Source organism: Clarias gariepinus, chromosome 5 (genome assembly GCF_024256425.1).
Source record: "Clarias gariepinus isolate MV-2021 ecotype Netherlands chromosome 5, CGAR_prim_01v2, whole genome shotgun sequence".
NCBI lineage: Eukaryota > Metazoa > Chordata > Actinopteri > Siluriformes > Clariidae > Clarias > Clarias gariepinus.
The window spans coordinates 617,535-642,500 of record NC_071104.1 but is presented as its reverse complement, the minus strand read 5'-3'; the positions used below and the strand labels follow the sequence as shown (position 1 = coordinate 642,500).

At 41.4% G+C, this 24,966-nt stretch overlaps 2 protein-coding genes across 4 annotated transcripts; one reads left to right on the top strand and one right to left on the bottom strand.

Annotated features, from left to right (window-relative positions):
* Window positions 1–201: 201 nt before the first annotated feature.
* trappc2 (trafficking protein particle complex subunit 2) lies at window positions 202–2,528 on the top strand. Its single transcript, XM_053495777.1, has 4 exons — window positions 202–491; window positions 1,906–2,050; window positions 2,226–2,311; window positions 2,405–2,528. Exons 1-4 carry the CDS (start codon window positions 399–401, stop codon window positions 2,501–2,503), a joined length of 423 nt encoding a protein of 140 aa, XP_053351752.1. The 5' UTR covers window positions 202–398; the 3' UTR covers window positions 2,504–2,528.
* A 228-nt stretch (window positions 2,529–2,756) lies between these two features.
* LOC128523692 (epidermal growth factor-like protein 6) lies at window positions 2,757–24,360 on the bottom strand. Of its 3 annotated transcripts, XM_053495775.1 has the most exons (14): window positions 24,344–24,360; window positions 22,349–22,461; window positions 17,867–17,973; window positions 17,147–17,239; window positions 11,654–11,773; window positions 11,350–11,469; window positions 10,749–10,883; window positions 10,492–10,614; window positions 9,406–9,471; window positions 7,977–8,225; window positions 5,234–5,299; window positions 4,502–4,597; window positions 3,686–3,948; window positions 2,757–3,562 (listed from the first exon to the last, which is right to left on the bottom strand). In XM_053495775.1, exons 2-14 carry the CDS (start codon window positions 22,417–22,419, stop codon window positions 3,455–3,457), a joined length of 1,617 nt encoding a protein of 538 aa, XP_053351750.1. In that variant the 5' UTR covers window positions 22,420–22,461; window positions 24,344–24,360; the 3' UTR covers window positions 2,757–3,454. The 3 variants fall into 3 exon arrangements, with proteins under 3 accessions (XP_053351750.1, XP_053351749.1, XP_053351751.1); XM_053495774.1 differs by lacking the exon at window positions 24,344–24,360 and having other exon boundaries at window positions 22,349–22,562; XM_053495776.1 differs by lacking the exons at window positions 9,406–9,471; window positions 24,344–24,360 and having other exon boundaries at window positions 22,349–22,561.
* Window positions 24,361–24,966: the final 606 nt, after the last annotated feature.

Here is a 24,966-nt window from a genome sequence, read left to right as displayed (position 1 = left end):
CAGCCTCCTGTGCAGTGAGAGACAGAGTGTGTTAGTGTTAGTGTGTGGAGTGTGTTAGTGTGTGGAGTGTGTTAGTGTGTGTGGAGTGTATTAGTGTGTGTGGAGTGTGTTAGTGTGTGTTAGTGTGTGTTAGTGTGTGTGGTGTGTGTTAGTGTGTGTGGAGTGTATTAGTGTGTGTGGAGTGTGTTAGTGTGTGTGGAGTGTATTAGTGTGTGTGGAGTGTATTAGTGTGTGTTAGTGTGTGTTAGTGTGTGTGGTGTGTGTTAGTGTGTGTGGAGTGTATTAGTGTGTGTGGAGTGTATTAGTGTGTGTGGAGTGTATTAGTGTGTGTGTGGAGTGTATTAGTGTGTGTGTGTGGAGTGTATTAGTGTGTGAGAGTGTGTGTGTGTGAGAGAGAGATGTCAGGGAGTTTCTACTTTGTGATGGTGGGTCATCATGACAACCCTGTGTTTGAGTTGGAGTTTCTGCCTCCTGGAAAACCAGAGTCTAAGGTAACTCACTACACACTACAGCGCCACGCTCACTACAACACCACGCTCACTACAACACCACGCTCACTACAGCACCACGCTCACTACACACTGAGCACCACGTTCACTACAGCACCATGTTCGCTACAGCACCACGTTCGCTACAGCACCACGCTCACTACAGCACCACGCTCACTACAGCACCACGCTCACTACAGCACCACGCTCACTACAGCACCACGCTCACTACAGCACCACGCTCACTACAGCACCACGCTCACTACAGCACCACGCTCACTACAACACCACGCTCACTACAACACCATGTTCGCTACTGTAGGATTATAAAGAAACACTGATGTTTTTCTGTTTCAAACACCACCAAACTGAGCTGATATGACGGATGCAATCTGATGGCGTTGTGGGACTGGTGTGTGTGTGTGTGTGTGTGTGTGTGTGTGTAATAAGTGTGTTGTGAGACTAGTCCTCTCACAGAGTTTGTAGTAAAAGGCAGATCAGAGGATTTAAACACGCATGTTTATTGATGATGTAACTTCATAACTCTGTGTGTGTGTGTTGCATCACTCTAAAGCTCCTGCGCTCAGTACAGAATGGTTTATATCTGAGTCTGATCAGCTGATCTCCGGCCACGCCCACTCACACCGAACACCAGATGAGTCTAATCACTGACCGATCGACCGCCTCATCTCTATTATACATGTAACAAAAAAGTATATATTAACTCTATCTGTAACTATTAGATTGTGGAGGTGGTGTGGTGATACGTGAATCAGCACACAACAGACTCACGGTTCGTAACTCTCCCTTCTAATCTCTAGGAGTAACTGTGTCTCTGTGCTTCATCACACACACCGCCCTGGCATTGATGATTTTCCTGTAACGGCACCCCGTAGTGTTTTATTCCTCATAACAGACATTGAATAACCAGTTTCTCTTCCTAAAGACACAGCGTCAGGGTGAGAGTTTTGTCCCCCAGGGGGCGCAGCAGGATGTCCTACAGACAGCAGGGTCACAGACGCCACTCATCACACACACCTCAAGGGCAGAACGGCGTTTATATTACATCATGCAGCAGATCATCACGTGACATGAAGTGTGTGATGTTTAGATGTGAAAAGGGAATAAAAACTGAAGGTGTCCTATGACCTCTGACCTCATGTGTCATCATCTAGATCATGGAACATGATACACACTTTACTGTAGGGACACAGTGGTTAAGAACAGACCTCAGACCTGTAGAGTGAGACAGAAAGCGGCCGTGTGGCGTCACAGATCGGCTTCTTCTGCATGTGTGATGAGATGATGTGAATGAATCCCTATTAGTGTTGGACTTTTAGGCCTGTGGTGTGTGTGTGTGTGTGCATATGTGTAAACCTCTCGTTTCACCTGCTCATTCGTGTGTTCTCTCACACAGGACGATCATCGACACCTGAACCAGTTCATCGCTCACGCTGCGCTCGACCTGGTCGATGAGAACATGTGGCTGTCCAACAACATGTACCTGAAAACTGTGGACAAGTTCAACGAGTGGTTCGTCTCGGCCTTCGTCACCGCCGGTCATATCCTTACACAAGACAGACAGACAGACAGACAGACACACACACACACACACACACACACACACAGTCTGAGCTGAGGGATAGGGAGTGTGCGTGTAACATGTAACAGTCTGATTGTTTGGTATCTGCACATAAACAACAGGTTCATTAATGTATTTTCCTTAATGTTCTGTACATATGAGGTTCATCATGCTTCATGACGTCAAGCAAGAAGACGGGATCAAAAACTTCTTTAACGATGTTTATGATTTATACATCAAGGTGGGCAGTGTTTGTGTTCACTGTACATTATTATTATTATTATTATTATTATTAAGCTCAGTAACCGTGACGCGTCTCTGTTCTTGTGTTCAGTTCGCGATGAACCCCTTCTATGAAGTGAACACTCCGATCCGCTCCACAGCCTTCGAGCGCAAAGTGCAGTTTCTGGGGAAGAAGCATCTCCTGAGCTGATCCTCCCACACACCACACCACACACACACACACACACACACACACACACACACACACACACCTCTATAATTCTAATATAAATATTCACATAATCGACTTAAACATTCATAGATATTCTGTACATCTGTCTTTAAACTTCCTGTCTGTAAAAAAGCGACTTGTTGTTGTTGTTGTTTATTGGAGTAACGCTCTGCTGTGATCACACTGTTAATCTTCTTAGCCTGGTGTGTAATAAAATCTACCAGCAGGTGGCGCTCTGAGTATATTGTTCCCTCTCTGCATCCACACGTCCTCCAAAACACCATGTCGGTGCTAAAATTGTTGGAATCTTCAGATCATATAAACACCATTTTACAGAATCATACTTATCACTCCTCCAGGTATCTCCTGATCCTGATGTTTATTGTAAATATTCATACACACATTCTTATCAGATAAAAAGAAACATTTGCTAAATACAGTTTCATGCTCTTTTATGTTTTAGTGTCTGTTACTTTTTTATTTAAATATTTTAATGATCTTAACTGTCATTCAGATGAAACTCGGCCAGTTTAGATTTCACATGAAAAGACATAAATATCAAAACATGTATTATTATAAAATGCAACATTGTTAAGATACTGCAACATGAATGTGACATGGTTACGGACACTACAGACTTATATATTTTTTTCGGAAAAATTTTCACAGAATGCTTTAATTAAAAATTTTTAAAGAAACTCAATTTATATATTTATTTATTTATTTTTTGAGAAAATGAAAGCACAACAAGTGGCACTGAACCTCTCACAGCTTTCTCACGTTGTTGATGCAGGAATCACATCTCCATCACCTTCGCCTTTATTATATATAAAAATATTTAGTTGCTAATATTTGTTACTTCCATCAGCCTTTTGTTTAAGAAGTAAAAATATTTAATCTTCAAGACTCTGTTTGCTGAAGAACGTTTCTCTAAAACAGCTGGTCTTCAGCCTCATGGCATCTCCCTGAGATCAGCAGCACGTTGTCCAGCCCGAGTTCTCCGTGTGCCAGTCTTCCCCGCGATCCCTCAAACACGATCTGGAAAAAAACATTTATAATAATTCACAAATCTCTAAAATAACTTCACCATCTGATGTTAGTTTTCTGATTGTATCTGATTGTTTCTGCGATGGCGTGAGAGAACCGAGCTGCTTTTCTCACCGCCTCAGGAGCTTTGTCGCTCCAGTCCACGTCTACGTTCTCCGTGTGCCAACCGTCGTCCAGGCCGTGTCTCTGCTCCCACAGGACGCTCTGGGCTTGTCCACCATCCGCTATCACGCGTAGCGTGCCCGACAGCGCCGCCCTGTGGCTGAACCTCAGACAGAAGGGGCCCTGACGAACGGCGTCGGCGAGGAGGAGCTTCAGCCTGGCCTGCGCCCTCCACTGACCCGCGCTCCCACTGAGCGCCATGTAGTACTGCAGCCCTGAAATACATCGGATACGAGCACGCGGTGCCGCCACACGTTAGCGGGTTAGCCTCGCCATAGCAACAGGTTGATGAATTTACTAGACTCTTCTTCCACAAAACACAGAAATGCATGAAGTTTATGATCTACACACTAAAATGTGTTCCTATTATTATGGCTACTGTTAGTCGTTGAATCCATGGGCGGGGTCACGAGCTGCTCAATCCCTGGGCCTCCTGAAACGCTCTCATCCTGTGGACATCATGATGCTTGTCCCCATTGGTCCCGCCCACTTCCACACAGCGAAAGAGACGTTACTTCTTACAAATACGTCCAGGACGTCCCAGAAATACCTCATGATGAGTCACACACTGCATCATGTGATGTAAAACTGGGTAACGGTACTAACACTGCCCTCCGTCGTGACTGACAGCATGGTAGTCACATGACTTAAAAAAATGTCTGCAAAACCAAACTTTAAAAAAATTGTAAGTGTGGTGCCCCCGAGGGTGCGTTTACTTCCTGCATGTCTATAGATCACTGTATAAAAGCTCTAATAATGGAGTCTTACCGTCTTCGTGGTAGCGGACGCTCCAGTCCAGATCGTCGTCCTGATCCTGAACCCACTCACACTCCCCCGAGTCAAAGTTACAGTCTGTGAGGAATCCTGCTCCAAACACACACACACACACACACACTCAGAAATCTCTTAACGTTTTAAACACACACTTGTAATGAGTTTACACGCCTAAGGCCACGCCCCCAACCTGACACTGTATGTTTTAGTTGCATGATGTGGTTTGTGTGTATGTGTGTGTGTGTGTGTTTGTGTGTGATACACAGTGCTAGAACTATGGTCTTACTTTATCTATTAGATACCTACATCAGACACCAAACATGTACTATACACTAAACACTGTGCATTTCAGCTACAAAGGGTGTTCGAGTGAAACAGGGACTGGTAATGACATTCCTTCTAAATGAAGACGTGAAAGTGATGGACATTTACAGGATGAGACTCTCAATCGCAGTGAAACATCTGAACGGTGTGAATGTGTTGTGTCTTGTGAACGTACAGAATGTTGCATGTAAGTTAAATTTAAATCAGGTTTAATAAGTTTTATGTAAGTCATTTGCTTCCGTCGATCCTCCTGAACCTTTAACCTTCAACAGAAATTAGATCTGGGCCTTTAAATATTTTCTTCAAGAACCACCTGATCTGCACCAAAAGGACTTGAACGTCCCTTGCGTTAATTTATTTGGTTAATCCTGTAGTAACAGAGGAATAAAGGAGATCTCTTACGTTCCTGTAGAGGAGCTGCGTGGATCTCCTTAAACTCTGTTCCTCGGCTGTAGACCTCGTCAGGATCTGTGAGATTTCAGAACGATTTACATCGTCATCAACACACAACATACAATCACACACACACACACACACACACACAACATACACTCACAGAAAAAAAGAAAAACCGGCTATCCCATTAGCATCGCTAGGCCGGTGGATTTGGAGCTGGAGGCCGTAGAGAAGCAGATCAGAAAGATACGCTGGAATCATCACAGACCGATGCTCACCTCTCCCAGGTGAATTCTCAGCATGACACAAATTCCCCCGACTTCCTCAACACCGCATGTTTCTCTGCCCAGGTCCAACGCACCAAGGACGCGGCCCGTCGGGGTTTCCTTCATCCCAACGCTGGGATACCACAAAGCCTGGTTGCAACAGCAGCGGAAGACGCGTGCTAGGCCACGGGCGAGGACCTCTCCCCCTCCGCCGCCACCCATTTTTGAGATCTCAACTTGAATCCGTTTTACTCCTCTTCGCGAGATGGTACACGACACGCTGCTCATGGTCTTGATGTCGATGCCCAGATGCCTGCAGCTCTGAGGGAGAACATTGGAGCTGTGGTCCTTTATGCTGGGACAAACGACACCAGGCTGAGGCAGATGAAGATCCTAAAGAAGGACTTCAGGAGCCTGGTTGAGAAGGTCCGCAGCACATCAACCACAACAAGAATCATCGTCTCTGGACCACTTCCCACATTTCAGAGAGGAATCAAGAGGTTTAGTAGATTATTTGCTTTTAATGAATGGATACAATCTTGGTGTGAACAACAGAGATTACCCTTTGTTGATAAATGGAATGGTTTCTGGGAGCGTCCGAGGCTCTACCACACAGATGGCCTGCACCCTAGCAGAGCTGGAGCAGCAGTCCTCTCTGACAACATCTCCAGGACATTACGAACCATCTGACTGGCGGTAAGTCATACCGTAGATTCTTTAGATATCAGCCACATTACAGCTCACCATACTGATAGACGCACACACATAGCTTGTCCTATAGAAACTGTGTCTGTTCCCCGAATAGTGAGAAAAAAGAATAAATTTGTTAAATTTGCCCAAAACAATCTGATAACCATTAAACCAGAAGGTCAAATAACGCCAAAATCTACCTCTAAAGTTTGGACTTCTCAACATTAGATACCTTGCGCCTAAAGCATTTATTGTTAATGAAATGATCTCAGATTATTGCCTCGACGCACTCTGCCTTACAGAGACCTGGCTTAAACCAAATTAATATATTGGTCTGAATGAGTCGACTCCGTCAGGATATTAGTGATGGGAAGTTTGAATCATTTTAGTGACTCGGTTCTTTGAATCTTATTCATCAAAATAAACAAATCTTTTTTTGAGTCATTTAGTTCATTTTATTTTTTTAATAGGAAATAAAAAATAAACAATAAAAAGACCCCCAATACGTGAACATACACAAATTTTGGCTATAGTTCCAGTAATGAAAATATTACAATGCAGCTACGGACATATTATAATAAACAGAATGAGTAGCTCACCTCTTATATTTTTTAGTCTGAGTTGTTCGTTCTTTTGAATCTATTGCACTCTACTGTATAGTGTCTATGGGATTAACCTGAAAAAAGAACAAACAACTTGGGACTTGAAGATTCACTGAGAACCGTTCAATTCTGTTTCCTGTGTACTGCACTGCATAGCGTCTATGGGAGTCACGTGACTACCTGTCTGATTGGTACCATTTTGTAGATCTAAATGGAGAACTGTCTGGTGTAATGCCAGTGAAATATGGGGTCCCACAAGGGTCAGTTTTAGGACCTCTGCAGTTCTCAATATACATGATTCCCTTGGGTGACATCATTAGAAGACATTGGATTAGTTTCCATTGTTATGCTGATGATACCCAATTATACATCTTAACTAAACCAGACGAAATACCTAAGTTGTATAGACTAACTGAGTGTGTCCAGGATATTGAGTCTGGTTCCTCTCAAGGTTTCTTTATATTGGGAGTTTTTCTTTGCCACTGTCGCCGTCACCTTGGCTTGCTTATCAGAGACATTTCAGTCATTATTCAGTCATCTCATTATTATCTAGACACATTTTTCTCACACAAACACACTTCCATAAATTTTCTTTTCAAATTTTCTTTTAATTTTTGTGAAGCTGCTTGACAGTGTCCATTGTTAAAAGTGCTATATAAATAAAATTGAATTAATTGAAAATAATTTTGTCTCAGTGAGGACCATGGGGACGTGTAAGAGGTGCTGCTGCTCCACAAACACCAGCTGTTCAGGAGCAGGATAATAAAAGGCTAGCGTTCACACTCCTCCTCCGCTCCTCCTTAAACACCCCCCTCTTTCCTCTCTGGGGTTCCTGTTCCATTAGGCAGTGGAATTTCCCCTCCTTAAGGGTGATGGACGGCTCGGGCTTGTCTCTTCTTGCTGTGACAAACTAATCTCACCTCACACTACACAAACTGGTGTAGGAGTGTTACAATATGCCACAGGAGTTATAATCAGTTCTGTGCTAGCATAAACATTGTGTCTCTGCTAACTTAGCCACTCGGACAGCATCGCTTTTGTCGCTTTTATTTGATTTGATCATTTAAAATAAAACGATCCCTAAACTCTTACACCAACGTGGGTTTTATGAGGCTCTCAGATGTGTGTGTGTGTGTGTGTGTGTGTGTGTGTGTGAGGGCACATTTCCTTGTTCTATGTTAATATACTCACAGAACACATCTCCCCTGGTGTTCAGTCTCTCACTGTCCACTCCGTTACCTTCGTCCTCCTCCTCTTCCTCCTTTTTCTCTCTGGTCGTTATTAGCGGCGTCACTTCCTGTCCTGTCCCGATGTAAACGTCTCCATCGTAATCGAATGGCTGTAGGTGCAGTCTGGAGGATTCGGTGGCTCCAGGCTCCGGGATAGCGTTATCAAATTTCCCGCCAAGGATGCGCGGCTTTGATGGGAATTCTGGGATCGCTGTGAAAACAAACCACGCGGTGGTGAGAGGTGAAAGGTTTGTGATGTCATCAATTGTGGTCAGTAGAAGTGAGCAAACCCAGAGTCCACACGCTACATACCACTAAACACACCATGCAAATGTGTATATCATCGGCACTTTCACAACATTTTTAATTATCATTACACTTTCACACAACGTTACACTTCATCAGTGCGCTGCAGCAGTCCCGCGCAGAAACAACTGCTCTCCGCTTATAGCCATGCGTACGCTCCTCCGTCTGCTGCTCAGTGTGTCTGCGGTTAATATATGAAGATCCAGAGCTACAAATCTGTGAGTGAAGCACCTCGGCTCTGTACACTAACAAAAATACAGATGTCACCCAATAACACCTAACACCTGTCTCCGCCCACAATGTAGCGGGATGTGAAATGAGACACACCCACGGTATCGTAGCAAGTCGAACGGACCTGACAGAGGAAACAATACACTGAGATGAAAGCTGAACTCCACACAGATTTGTTCTGAAGACCTACAGCTGCAGCGTTTTCATGCTAACACAGCACCACACAGGAAGTAACGCGCATGCTAAACAGCAAGCGGCTAATCTCATAGCAGGCACAAGGCAGGCAGTGCTTGCATTTAAACATTTCATTTTTAAAACTCTCTCATCAGCTCCCCCTGGGTGTTAAATACACCATCACTTCCCAGGCCTGATTTGAAGTCGTATCAGCATGCTAACTCGCTAGCAAGGAAAAGTCGCACCGCTCTATCAGCTAATGGAAGTTTCAGGTTTTGAAATATGGAGTATTTTACACCTCCAGAGCATGCGTTTCAGTGAATCTCAGTGCGTTGTTTTTTGTTCTTATCTCTGATAACTCTATAACTTTACGTTTCCTAGGTAGCTAACATACTGTACTAGCATGCTCAGAAGGTGTTAAATTTGTATATAAACTGTAAAAGCAGCTAGTTTGTGAAGTAAAATACTTCATATTTCAAAACCTGAACTTTCCGTTAGCTGATAGAGCGGTGCTACTTTCCCTTGCTAGCAAGTTAGCATGCTGATACGAAGTCTGGCCAGGGAAGTGATAAACGTGTAATTAAATTATCTGTAACCACAGCTCAGGATTAACGTGTTTATATGGTTACGTTTGAGTTAATTAACCGCGACCCAGGCGTCCTCAGACACAAACGTCTCACCGTTGAGAAGCCGGTCTGCGCTGCCTCTCTCAGCGTCCCATGAGCTGCTGGAGTAAAAGGGCTTTGCTATGGGAAACACACAAACACGGCGTGTTTTACAGATCCTGCTGCTGTTCCTCAGTCGATGTCTGTGTCTGACTTTTCTGATGTAACGCGTTTACATCAGATAAGTAATCTGTATGTAGGGTCATATGATTAATTTGGTCATATGATTAATTTGTGGTAAAAATAATAACACAATAAAATTCCTAGATTAATCATGTGTTAATATTGACGGCCCTAGGCTTGATCAGGATTATCCTGGAACAGCCAACCCAAAACCTGGTAGCTGTTCTGGTAGCTCCGCCCCTTTTGCTACCTAAATCAGTCTCTAAATGCAATACAACCAGTAGGACATCCACACTACAGTCCCTTAAAGTACACTGACGTCAAACCCGGGACTTTTGATTGTACAGAATAACAGAACTCAGTCCTGAGAGTATAAACTCCCTTTATGTCTCTATATAATCCCCTGATACACTAATGCACTTATCCCAGTGTCTCACTAGTGCTTGGACACCATCAAAATAGAATAGTGTTGGTGAGTCAGTGTGTGTACAGTTCACACAGACAGATGTGTCTCCTCCACAAGTCGTTGACAAATTATCCGTCTATTTTCAGTGATCAGGTGTTCCACTTTCTGAATGTTCACTGGAACGACTGCAGCGAGGCTCCGAGCCACCTCGGCCAGGATCGACATTCACAGACGTAGGCCTTCTTTAAAACAAGTCTTCTGTAAATGTCAATCAGTTTTACACCTTCAGTTTCAGTCCTGGTTTGACTTGAACACCCCACATTTTTGTCAGTTTTAAAATAAACAAAACTTGTTCATTTTTACTAAAAAGGTTTTTTCCCAGAAAATAATCCAGAAATAAAGTTGAAGATTCATAGAACTACATGCCAGTTGTGTAATGTTTTGGAAACTGTAATAAACCCAGAACACGTCCTCTTGGACATCATGGTGTTGAAATAGAGGAAAGCTTTTAAGTAAGTTAAGATATTTAACAGGAAGCTTCAAACAGAATGTAAGATCATCCTAATGCTCACCTGAACACTCGAACCCCGTGCCACGGAAGCCCTGCTTGCATTTGCACTTGTACGATCCCTTAGTGTTTATACACTCTGCATAACGGCTACATTTGTGAGTGTTGGCGAGGCACTCATTCATATCTGAAAGTTAAACATGATATATAAATTAATCTTATTCACATTTGAACACGGGGTAAAAATATTATGATGATATTTGGTTAAATAACAATAAGTAGCTCATCCTTAACCACGCCTGACAGGGTTGCTGGTTTTACCTATGCAGTCGTATTTTCCATTGATGTACTTTAGATCGTAACCCACTTGGCACTTGCAGTAGTAGCTCCCGAAGGTGTTGGCACACTCGCGGTTGTAGGGACACTGGTGCTTTCCTGTTACACATTCATCAATATCTGGAAGAAAGAAACATTTCAGCAGTTGAGAACAATGCGTACTGACCTCAGAGACGAGAAAGAGTGAAACACACCCATACACCCAGGGTACACATAGACAGGGTGGGTACACATACTGTAGACGGGGTGGGTACACATAGACAGGGTGGGTACACATAGACGGGGTGCCAACCTGTCACTCGCACTCACACACCACAGACAGTTTTGGAATGTGAGTCAGTCTACAGTGCGTGTTTCGGATGAAACCGGAGTACCTGGAGGAAATCCAAACTCCACAGACACACGGGAAACAAGGAGAGATTTGAACCCCAACCCTGGAGGTGTGAGGCGACAGTGCTAACTGCTAAGCCACCACTACCGTGTAGTCCTTTATTTTGTAGCTTAATGCTACACACGATATATGAGTCAGCGCAACAAGATTTGGTGACATTTTGATTATTAGTTTATTTATAAAATTCACACTCACCAACGCACGTCTTTCCATCTGAGCTGAGCTGTAAACCAGTTGAGGGACAGAGGCAGCGGATTTCCCCCTGGACCTCCTCACAGCCGTACTGACAGTGAGCCATGACGCACGTCCTCGAGTCTGTCCCACAACACAGCAAATCAAACGGTGCACTTTTAACATTTTATCTAAAAGAGTGATGAGTGAGTCGACTGGTGAGTCTGCACAGTGCTGGTGTCTTTTCTTTGATGTGAGAGTTAAGTACAGTATAGTAAATCTATAGTAAAGTAAGTGTGACATATACAGTTCTCTTTTGCACACTTACTTGCACAGGACCCATCAGGCATTAGCATGTAGCCGTTGAGGCAGTAGCACATGTAGCTCCCGAAGGTGTTCATGCAGCGATGCTCGCAGGGCCGAGGCTTCAACCCACATTCGTTTAAATCTGAGGAGGGAAACAGCTAAAAGTCGCTTATTTACAAATTAAATTGATTTTACACTGACTAGCTACTTTACTAGGCATTTAGTTATAAACAACAGCTATGCTTTTTAAAAAGGCCACGCCCATCTGAGATAGCTAGCTTGTAAAATAATCTAGCTAACTTTTCTTATTGGAAATTTTACAAATACAAATTTTTATGTTGCAAAACCAACTGATGTGTTGTAAAAATACTATTCAAATATGACTGATAATTAAGTTAACAGTTTGTTTACGCTGTAAATGTTTTAGGTTTATCTTTGCTAAAATGACTGCAAATTAAACATTTCATCTAGCTAAATCATTACTGGATATAGCAATTAAAGCAAAAGAGGTCAAAATAAGGTGAAAACCTTTCGATCCAATACACGAGACAAACAAGGGCAATAATTGTTAGCGTAGCTAAATAATGAATCCCTCACTATTTTCAGCCTCAGTACAGAAAAAAATCTTTCTTGCTTTCAAAATAATTACCATAGTTAAAAGCAGTGTTGGGTGGTAGAGTACTAGAATACTTTTTTTGATGTATCGTTAGGTCCGCAAAATGAAATACCAAAAGCAATACGTAAACCAAAGCAATTTTTCCCATAGGAAATAATAGAAATTTAAATAATTAATTCCACAGCAAAATATAAAGTAAATATAAAACAAATTAACCTGCACTTTACCTTTAAAAAAAAGTAAAAATAAATCCAGACAGATAAGTGTTTCCGTTTATGCGTGGAGGCCCTGTGTGTGTGTTTCTCTCTCTTGCGCTGCAGTGTGTGTGTTATGTGTGCGCGCATGCGTAATTTTACACCGTGCCGGTTCACACTCTCTCTCTCTCTTTAGTGTCTTTGTGTGTGTGTGTGTGTGTGTGTATGAAGCAGAGAGGGGGTGCTTTACACACACACAAACACACACACAGTAAAGGCGAGAGAGAGAGAGAGCGAAAGAAAGCGTTTGTGTCAACCGGCACGGGGTGTCAAATTATGCGCGTGCACACACATAAGCTGACACAGGCTGAAACAGGCTGAGAAAATGTATTTTTAACCACTAATGAGATTTATTTTTTTGCTTTACCCACGCGCACACACGTGTAATAAGAAACTGTACACGCACGCTGTACACACGCGCTTTCAAACACAAAATAAAATATATGTTTTAGACACACACACGTGGTCACAGTGTTATAGCAAACAGTACACGTGTGCATGAATGTTGATTTCACCGGTGAGAGACGAGCACTAAGACCCAGCAGGGGGGACGATTACCCAGAATTCCGCAGCACAAGAGGGAGAAAAACTGTTGGCTCAGTTGTGATCACGTGACGCTCGGCATCAAAACAAGAAGCGCGTGCGTCATACATGATACTTGGTGCTCGTAAACCAGGACGTTTTTCAAGTCAAAATGTATTAAAAATCCTTGCTCGTCTTGCGGAACACTCGCAAACTGCGTTACTCGCTGTAGTTATACTTTCAAAAATGTAATCCGTTATTCAGACAATTTATGTAATCTGTTAGCCAGACAGCAGTCATTCCCAATCCATTAGTGTGTGTGTGTGTGTGTGTGTGAAAATCGTCCTATAAGCCCCTCCCCCGATAACCTGCTCCCCTTTGTTATTCTTGCTGTTATACACCTATCTCACCTATGCGGTGAGGAGCATTGTGAGGCACTGTGAGCCACCGCGAGTGACCGCCCAACGTTCGGTGAAGTTCTGCAAGGTTAGCGAGCTTCGCAAGGATGGACGTACGGAAAGATGGAAACCTAATCACAGGCCAAAACTTGCGGTGAATCATTATGAACCATACTTATGGCCACCGCGCGAAACTGCATAGGTGAGATGGGGGTATTAGTAGGTGAGATGGGGGTATTAGTAGGTGGGATAGGGGTATTAGTAGGTGAGATAGGGGTATTAGTAGGTGAGATGGGGGTATTAGTAGGTGAGATGGGGGTATTAGTAGGTGAGATGGGGGTACTAGTAGGTGAGATAGGGGTATTAGTAGGTGAGATGGGGGTATTAGTAGGTGAGATGGGGGTATTAGTAGGTGAGATAGGGGTATTAGTAGGTGAGATGGGGGTATCAGTAGGTGAGAGAGGGGTATCAGTAGGTGAGATGGGGGTATCAGTAGGTGAGATGGGGGTATCAGTAGGTGAGATAGTGGTATCAGTAGGTGAGATGGGGGTATTAGTAGGTGAGATGGGGGTATTAGTAGGTGAGATATGGTATTAGTAGGTGAGATGGGGTATTAGTAGGTGAGATAGGGGTATTAGTAGGTGAGATGGGGGTATCAGTAGGTGAGTTGGGGTATCAGTAGGTGAGATGGGGGTATCAGTGCGTGAGATGGGGGTATCAGTGCGTGAGATAGGGGTACTAGTGGGTGAGATGGGGGTATTAGTGGGTGAGATGGGGGTATTAGTGGGTGAGATGGGGGTATTAGTGGGTGAGATGGGGGTATTAGTAGGTGAGATGGGGGTATTAGTAGGTGAGATGGGGTATTAGTAGGTGAGATAGGGGTATTAGTGGGTGAGATGGGGTATTAGTAGGTGAGATGGGGTATTAGTAGGTGAGATAGGGGTATTAGTAGGTGAGATAGGGGTATCAGTAGGTGAGAGAGAGGTATCAGTAGGTGAGAGAGGGGTATCAGTAGGTGAGATGGGGGTATCAGTAGGTGAGATGGTGGTATCAGTACGTGAGATAGGGGTATCAGTACGTGAGATAGGGGTACTAGTAGGTGAGATAGGGGTACTAGTAGGTGAGATGGGGTATTAGTGGGTGAGATGGGGGTATTAGTGGGTGAGATGGGGGTATTAGTGGGTGAGATGGGGGTATTAGTGGGTGAGATGGGGGTATTAGTGGGTGAGATGGGGGTATTAGTAGGTGAGATGGGGGTATTAGTAGGTGAGATGGGGTATTAGTGGGTGAGATAGGGGTATTAGTGGGTGAGATGGGGTATTAGTAGGTGAGATAGGGGTATTAGTAGGTGAGATGGGGTATTAGTAGGTGAGATAGGGGTATTAGTAGGTGAGATGGGGGTTTTAGTAGGTGAGATGGGGGTATCAGTAGGTGAGATGGGGGTTTTAGTAGGTGAGATGGGGGTTTCAGTAGGTGAGATGGGGGTATCAGTAGGTGAGATGGGGGTATCAGTGCGTGAGATGGGGGTATCAGTGCGTGAGATGGGGGTACTAGTGGGTGAGATGGGGTATTAGTGGGTGAGATGGGGGTATTAGTGGGTGAGATGGGGGTATTAGTGGGTGAGATGGGGGTATTAGTGGGTGAGATGGGGGTATTAGTAGGTGAGATGGGGGTATTAGTGGGTGAGATGGGGGTATTAGTAGGTGAGATGGGGGTATTAGTAGGTGAGATGGGGTATTAGTAGGTGAGATAGGGGTATTAGTGGGTGAGATGGGGTATTAGTAGGTGAGATGGGGTATTAGTAGGTGAGATGGGGTATTAGTAGGTGAGATAGGGGTATTAGTAGGTGAGATGGGGTATCAGTGGGTGAGAGAGGGGTATCAGTAGGTGAGAGAGGGGTATCAGTAGGTGAGAGAGGGGTATCAGTAGGTGAGATGGGGGTATCAGTAGGTGAGATAGGGGTATCAGTAGGTGAGATAGGGTATCAGTAGGTGAGATGGGGGTTTTAGTAGGTGAGATGGGGGTTTTAGTAGGTGAGATGGGGGTATTAGTAGGTGAGATGGGAGTTTTAGTAGGTGAGATGGGGGTATCAGTAGGTGAGATGGTGGTATCAGTAGGTGAGATAGGGGTACTAGTAGGTGAGATGGGGTATTAGTGGGTGAGATGGGGGTATTAGTGGGTGAGATGGGGGTATTAGTGGGTGAGATGGGGGTATTAGTGGGTGAGATGGGGGTATTAGTAGGTGAGATGGGGGTATTAGTAGGTGAGATGGGGGTATTAGTGGGTGAGATGGGGGTATTAGTGGGTGAGATGGGGGTATTAGTAGGTGAGATGGGGTATTAGTGGGTGAGATGGGGTATTAGTGGGTGAGATGGGGTATTAGTGGGTGAGATAGGGGTATTAGTGGGTGAGATTGGGGTATTAGTAGGTGAGATAGGGGTATTAGTAGGTGAGATGGGGTATTAGTGGGTGAGATAGGGGTATTAGTAGGTGAGATGGGGGTATTAGTAGGTGAGATGGGGTATCAGTAGGTGAGATGGGGTATCAGTAGGTGAGATAGGGGTATCAGTAGGTGAGATAGGGGTATCAGTAGGTGAGATGGGGGTATCAGTAGGTGAGATGGGGGTATTAGTAGGTGAGATGGGGGTATTAGTAGGTGAGATGGGGTATTAGTGGGTGAGATAGGGGTATTAGTAGGTGAGATGGGGGTATTAGTAGGTGAGATGGGGTATCAGTAGGTGAGATGGGGTATCAGTAGGTGAGATAGGGGTATCAGTAGGTGAGATGGGGGTATTAGTAGGTGAGATGGGGTATCAGTAGGTGAGATGGGGTATCAGTAGGTGAGATAGGGGTATCAGTAGGTGAGATAGGGGTATCAGTAGGTGAGATAGGGGTATTAGTAGGTGAGATGGGGTATCAGTAGGTGAGATGGGGTATCAGTAGGTGAGATAGGGGTATCAGTAGGTGAGATAGGGGTATTAGTAGGTGAGATGGGGGTATTAGTAGGTGAGATGGGGTATTAGTAGGTGAGATAGGGGTATTAGTAGGTGAGATAGGGGTATTAGTAGGTGAGATGGGGTATTAGTGGGTGAGATAGGGGTATTAGTAGGTGAGATGGGGGTATTAGTAGGTGAGATGGGGTATCAGTAGGTGAGATGGGGTATCAGTAGGTGAGATAGGGGTATCAGTAGGTGAGATAGGGGTATCAGTAGGTGAGATGGGGGTATCAGTAGGTGAGATGGGGGTATTAGTAGGTGATATGGGGGTATTAGTAGGTGATATGGGGTATTAGTAGGTGAGATGGGGGTATTAGTAGGTGAGATAGGGGTATTAGTAGTTAACAGATTATGGGCCAAACTTTACTGAGTGATGATGGTAGAATAATAATAAAGGTCTCGACTAAAACAACATGCATGAGGAATCACAAAGCAGTTTTCATTTTCTGAATAGAAAAGTACTCGAACTAGTTACTTTCACCAGAAAGTAACACTGTAATGTAACTGATTACTGTTTAAAGACAGTAATTATGTAATGTAATTAGTTACTTTAAAAAGTAACGTCCACCAACACTGATTAAAAGCGCTATAGCAGCTAACACTAGCACTAGCGATTCATTCAGAAACAGCTCACTATCCAAAGCTAAAACTTGTAAAAAGAGTAATCAGTAATAATCTGTTTTACAGTCAGATCACTAAAACAATAACAACAAAAACTTTCCTACAAACCTTGACTACATGTCTTGCCCGTGTATCCCGGAAAACACTTGCACTTGTTCGGGCTGACACACTCTCCGTGCCTACACCCGAACTCACACTGGGCTGAAAAAGAGGTTTGAGTATTAGCCAAGTTAACGTTCTGAATGATTTAAAAAATGTTAAATGAAACACTAACTGTGTAGCTTTATTAGTTATTTATAGTGCAAGTTAGTGGTAACATTAAACTCTGGTAACATAACGTTAGCTAAAGATAGATTTAGCTACAATGCTGCTACCTGTAACTGTGTAAATATGCTAATTTCTTTTGAAACGTAACTCATATGCTAACAGCTAATAAAACCCTGGAGCTTAAGTTCTTGTATTTAGTGACTTTTCTGAACTGAAAGCAAAAAACATTAAAATGTAAAGTACATCCTGCATGTGTACATCCTACACATTTAAACATGGTGACGGTTTGACTTGTGTGTGTGTGTGTGTGTGTGTGTGTGTGACACAGCATTTGCAATTTTTTTTGTTGAAAATTATAATGAATATTCGAATATTCTATTATTGAGGCCCAAGCACTACCCAGGACAATGTCATATTCTTTTAAAAATCTATCATTTAGATATCTTATAGTTTACATGTTACAAACTACAACATAATTTATGTATTATATATTAAATTATAAATAGCTCATAGTTTATGTATTAAACTGTAAGTGATGTAAGTTTATACAGTATGTTATACCTTCACACTGGCCTTTTGTATTTTTCTTCCACCCGTAGCAGCACTCCAGCCGGTTACCATAGCGACACACTCCTTGTAGATTTCCGACAGTTACTTGTCTGCTTTGCCTTTATTATGAACACACACACACATGCGTTACACACTTTGACAAGCACACAGAGTATAAGCTCTTCACTCCCGCTGGGTCTGTGATGATATTTAACATAAACTCCTCCTCTGTGTACGTACACTGTTAAAACATCATGTTGCGTTGGACGATGATCATATTTACAATGTACTGCATTTAAAAATAAATACAAACATTTTATCAATTAAATATTATATACATTCATTTGTTAATCTATTATTAATTATTAAATGCTAATTTATATTTTCAAGTAGCAAACTCCTCCGGTTTTTGTATAATATGAATTATAAACTAAGCTTGTCTTGGCCTAATTGAGTTTAAACAAAGTGTGAAACAAAGAGAGTGAAACACACACACACACACACACACACACACATTAGAATAACTACTGACCTCCAGCAAACTCTAACCATATACCCACTGTGTATTATGAATGGATTATAATTACAAGTTTCCAAGTTGTAATAACGTAAGATCTAACACGTGATTAAAGTATTGATTGGTTAGGGTTGGGGGTGGAGGGGGGAGCATTCATCATTAAGGCCCCATTTTCCCAGCCAGGATCCCTGCTGATGTTACTGGAGAGGGGACAGCCAACACCAGCTGGAATCTCCTTAGTGTCCCGTCTGTGAGAGCTGCGCTGAGAAGAACGCAGGAGCTGCTGCCCATGCAGGTCCACTCTGCCACTCTACCCACCGCCAGCACCTGCCAGCCGAGTGCCCACATGCCAGCTGGGCACTGTCTCTGGACCAGTATTATCCCTTCATTTCCATATTTATTTTATAAAACTACCCTTTTCCCTCACCTCATGGCTGTGTGTGTGTGATGCGCCCAGAGTCAAAGATCTTACACAGCAATAAATCATAGAAATCAGCTGATGATTACGGTATGTGTCAGCTTACAGTTTAGCTGGTTTACATTTAGCCACACCCTGAAAAGTCCTAAACAGGCAAAGAGACCTGAAAGTGACAAAATAATGGCTGAACGGTAAAAGAGCACTTCCTTCTACCACAAACACATCAGCTAACTTAGACACATGTTAACTTAGACAGATGTTACTTTTCCACCTTTCATAGGGTTACTGTTACTGTTACTTTTGTCCTAAAGCGGGATCTTATTTTCCTCCATTTATGGATAAAATTTGTATCCCTTTGTGTTTTTTTATTATTTAGTCATCAACATGACACAATTTAGTTAAACAAAATCAGTCTTTGATTAAAATGATTCAAATTTGAAGTGTTTTGTGGAAAGTTTACGCAAGCTCAGGATTGAACATAAAATACAGATGTTTTATTCAAGCTAGCTAGATTTGCAAAAATACTATGTGTCGTGCAAGTTCTATTTATTCCTATTGTGATAATCTCGCTGTGTAAACACAAAGGTATAGAAAGCCTATAATTTTATTTATAGATATCCCAGATAGCACAGGTACGTCGCGGAGACGTCTGCTGAAAAGCGTATCATCTGGTAAACATTGCGTTTGGTTTTTATAGTCGTATTTTGATCGTCTGTAGATCTCCTGTTTGAGCTGTTAAATAATACATCGTCTTTACATCTATACGACGTCTATATGACGTATCTTCATCATCCGAAATTTGCTGGTATGTGGACACCAAAGGAAAATCAACCAGAAGGTGGCGGTAGTGCAACACTTACGGATGCAAGCCGGCGTTAAACTCCAAAGAAGAAGAAGATGAACAGTGTGTTGAGAAGACAAACGTTTGGCGGGCGTGTGGAAAAGGTCAGCAGAAATTAACTCCCATCCTTCTAAATATAAACGAAATACTGAACATAAATGTCACCTGCTGTTTAGCGATGTTTAGTCACGTTATTTTGGTTTAAGATATTTCTTGTATTTTTATTCACACTTTAAATACCGACGGTTATATGCGCGTGCTTAATCTGCGGTTCGGTTCTGGTTTCGGTCTGTTCTCATGAGTTGTGAAGCGAGAGGAACAAAGTATAAATATTGTTCATTTGATAAATTAAGTATCATGAATTTTAATTGAATCTATCTCTGTATTTTTTCACAGGAGTTTGTGAGTGAAAGTGTCCTGTCTGCATCTGACTTCAGGAGTTTCCTGACCAACCGTCTCTAACGGTCATATTTAAGTCATAACGGACAGTTATAAAGTACAAAACGCTTCTGTTGGTGTTTAATTGTTTTTCTATCATTAATACTTATTTGTGGTGTTTTATGATTTTTACATCTTTTCAAATTGAGACCTCATTTGTAAGTTGCTGTTGGTGTAAAATAAAAATCTCCATTTTATCCCGTTTGTCTTCTGCTTCCTTCCTTCACAGAATTCTGTTGATCATGGTTAATTATAATTAACCCAGGGTATTTATTTAAAATAATGGAAGGGGGTGTTTTAATAAAACAACGTCTATCCGACATGAATCAGACATTTGGGCAGATGTATGTACATCTGATTAATAACGTCTAAAGAGCGGATCAGGGTCGTTTTAATTAATTTACGCCTTAAATACGTAGGCTAAGCGTCGTTCTAACATCGGCACGGACGTCTCGGCGACATCTGCAAGATGAGCAAACGCCCTCTGCCAGATGAAAAAGATGACGTCGCATAGACGTCTCACGACGTGTGTGTGCTATCTGGGGTATCTTATTTGCCATAATTATGTTTATTAATATCTTCTTGGGATTTTGAAAATTGAACAATTCAATCCGATCCCTCTGGTAACATAAAAAAAAAAAGTCGGTAAGACGGTGACAGGAGTTAACACGGGGACGCCGGTGTGTTATAAACAGACCTGGTATGCAACCTTGATTTTGGCTGTGACAGACCACAAGGAATCTCAGGGCAAAAATAGCGTAAAGAGGAGAATGTGAGACACTAACAGGTGGCTACGCTACATTTAGGTATTCCCAGAATAACGTGAAGCTCAGAGTTAATATACAAGCTAAGCGTGTCAACAAAGCAACGTTAGCATCTCAAGAGAAAATACTATTCATTACTGCAGTAGGATTATTTAACATCTCATCACAGATTAGCTCTTAGCATTATCATTAGCATCATCTGTTTCTCCTGAGGTAAACAAAAGACTTAAACTTAGCGGCAGTAAGTGTAATGTAATTTTAAAGGTGCTATATTGCTTCTTTGCTAATATGATGTGTTGTTAGCGATTAGCAATTGATTGGTGTTTCTTCTTGCTAAAATCAAAGCAAAAGTAGCGTTAATAAGGTAGGATAAATAAATTTAAACTTTTATTTGTTTTGTTTTGCCTTATTGTTAATTATTCTTGCTTTCTAACAGAAAACTTAAGGCCATAAAATGGAATAAATGAAAACAGAGTGTCTTAAAAATATGTGTTCAGGAGTAAAATTTAATGTATAAATCTATAACAGATATTTTATGATATTTATCACCAAAGGCTGGTTTGTTCAAGAGGAAAAAAGCAGTGTTTAATGTATAGAGTGATAGAAATGCTACGGTGTAAGTTTAACAATAAAGTAATCGTTAGAAGTTAGCATTTAAGCAGAAAATCATTTTGAGGATAAATAAGTCTCTAAGTAAATGACCCATTGTTTATATGTTTCTACATTATATTTGTATGTTAACTTTAGTATTAATCATACTTACTGAGGTTGTCTAAGACATAAAACATGGAGAATAAGGTCAAACAAGTTCAATAAATACCTTTTATAGTGGATTTCATTTTATTATTATTTTTGTAGCTGTTAGATTTAATTCTTCCTGAGGATAAATAAATGTTAAAATCACAACATTACAGAAATGAAAGCTTTGTGTGGCTTTATTGTTGATTAATTTCTATACGAGAGCTTATAAAACCTTTAATTATTTCAAGTAAGAAATAAAAGAGAGAGAGAGAGAGAGAGAGAGAGAGAGCTCAACTAAAGTCACTAAATACATTTTATAGTGGAACTTGTGATTAAACAGAAAAAACCTGTATTTGGTGTTAGCATTAGCAGCAGCTTTTTCCCCTGAGGTAAACCTAAGGCATGTTTAAAAACGTTTTTAATAAAAGTTCACCCTATAAAATACATGATTAAACACCTGTACATATTATGGGACTGTAAATGATTAAATCGCAGATCATAATCAGATGGAATGATATTTAAATGATAAAATTCCTAAAATGATTTTATTGACAGTAATAGATCAGACATTAAGGTTAATCAGTGTGTTAAGTTAAATGACTCGTGTCCTGTCACTACAATAAGAATTAAAGCCAAATTGTAAGAAGAGATTCTGGTAGATTTGTGTTCACACACAGACCCGTGAGAGCCGGTCTGCCCGGTGCGTCTGGATCGGGTTTAAACCCTGAACCTCTATAGAGGAAGATTCTCCTGTTAGATTCTGATGAAGACTCACCTGTGTGACGCGTATGAAGGACAAACGTACAGCAGGAACGTCAGAGAGCCGATCCATGTGCAGGACTTCATGACTGAGATACAGAATCTCTCCCTCTCCGTCTCCGTCTCTTTCTGTTCTTTGTGGAATACAGAGTCTTAGACAAACGTCTCCAGACTTGTACTGGGACTCTCTCTCTCTCTCTCTCTCTCTCTCTCTCTCTCTCTCTGAGAACAGATCCCTAGACTCAAATTCCAGAGTGCATCTGTTTTTAGGAAGTGGGAGGAGGTTTTAAATAAGGGAAGTGTTAATGTCTCTCTCTCTCTCTCTCTCTCTCTCTCTCTCTCTCTTTACCTTAAATTCCATCTGGGAAGTGGTGATTGATGGAAGTCCTTCCAGCCTGAGGGGTTTTCCCTTCGTTCCCAAACAAAAATATAGACACCAGAACTCTGAGATGTTACTGTAAATTTTATGGGTTTTCATTTGGAAAACAGCACTTTGTCTTAATTACTAACATAAAACACTGATGGTGAAAAGTTGGAGGTTCATCAGTAACATGCTGTGTATTTCTGACTGTTTCTATCTACTATAGTGTAGATCATAATGAGCTAACCTGCTTCCCAAACTTTAAAACATAACATTAAAGTTTATAGAACGTATAATTGTAGTAAAATAAGTATAGAATGTGCTGATAAAGTAATTAACATTCAATCATCGTTCACAGCTAACTGCTCCAGTAGTTTATGCTAAATACCTCAGGAGATCTACAGTAAAGTAAATTACAGTAAAGAAAAATATTAATTAGTTTTTACAATGAAAATAAATAAGCATTTTCTTATTTCATCTCTGAGAAGAAATTACAGCTCACATGACAGAAATTTCTGGCAAAATATCATTAAATAAATAATAAAATGATTTGTTTGTCAGTGCAGTTAATGGAATATACTCAAATTACTACAAATGTTTTAAATTTCTTGTTTTAAGATTTAGTGTTTAAGTTTACGGTCACACGGCGCTGCACAGACAGAGTGAGACATTACATTATTTATTAAATTATACATTAATTAAATGATTTGTTTTTGTCTTCATTTGCAGATGTGTCAGCTCACATTGTACATGATACTTTAATTAATACTATTTAAGTTAAATAAAATGTTTATTTATTTATTCATTTTTGTACAAAATGTCCTTGAGCGCCGAGCCCCTGCCCAAGTGGAACATCATGACGATGTGTTTCTGATCGAGACTCCAAAGCTCTTCTAGAAATCTCTTTGTATAAGGAGGCGTCTGCTAAACCTTCTGAAGCTCATCAACATCAACAGGTTAAACTCTACAGAATATTCCAGAGAGAACAGAGTATAAATCCTGCAGATTATATAATCAGATCGAGGTTTATATTAGTCATCAGGAGTAAAATATGAAAGATTTCCATAATTTACAGGACTTTGTTGTATTTCTTATCTGAACTATTTATGAATAAATCAATTTGTATATTATATCAGCGATAAACAGACATACCGTAACCAGTCTGTCTAATTTTCTCTTTTATTTTCCTTATTTCCTGCATTAACTTTCAATTTTTTTACCTTTATTTTCCTGATTTCGTACTGGAGACTCCTTCCATCAATATGGAATAAACATTTACTGTTTCACTTTGTTCATCGCCTCACAGATTTAACCTGTTTAGACTAAGTGGAGCGTCTGAGATACGATTCCCTGTAGATGAGATGTTACTGTAGAAACCATAAGGTGTTAGAATAAACGCATTAATATAAACCTGCACTGTTGTCTGAGCTGCTGTTATAGAGAACTAATCAATGATCAGATTCGAAAATGTAGCTGTGCTGTAGATTAAAACTTCACACCAGTCAGTGCATTATTGCGCTCTTTAATACAAGCCTTAATCCTAATACAGTAAGGTGTAGATCCACAGGCTCAGGGGTGATTATTGTGTTTTCCTGAGGAGGGTTCGAGCAGCAGACTCACCACAGGGGCAAACTGTGTCATTATACTCACTGTGTCTCATCAGAATCCGTATGAACAACTGCAGAGCCTTTTCATCCTCCCCTCGTTACTCCTCGAGGTTAACGGCATGTCTCAGCATGAAGAGCAGAGGATTGACCTTTGACCCTGATAGTCTCCCTATTGTACCGTAACTCTTCTGATCTTTTGTGGGTTTGGGAAATGCCTTGCCAGTGTCTAGTCTAATGAATTATTCCAATTATTAGATTTAATATAACATCAGTCCAGAAGCCGAGTTTCAGGTTGAATGTTTTAGATTGATGCAGATTTTTATGTAAAAAACTTAAAAACAAAAAGTTTAAATCCTGTTTTTATTGGAGTTGTTTTATTTTTGCCGTCTCATTTAAATAATTAATGAAGTGAAGAACTCATAATCATCTAAAGAACCTTTATCGCTGTACTGAAAGGCCAGTTTCTCCTGAATGCGCGGGTGGAGTCGAGGTGGACAGAAAAGCCACATAGAAGAAATATCAAACTTATTAGAAAGCCAAGGATTCAGGAGTGATCACATTATATATCAGGAACATCTGGATTTCCTGGGTGTTTTCTAAAGTTCTGCTATTATTGTTATTATTGTTATTATTGTAAAGACTTTTTGAGAAATGTTTACATGCACA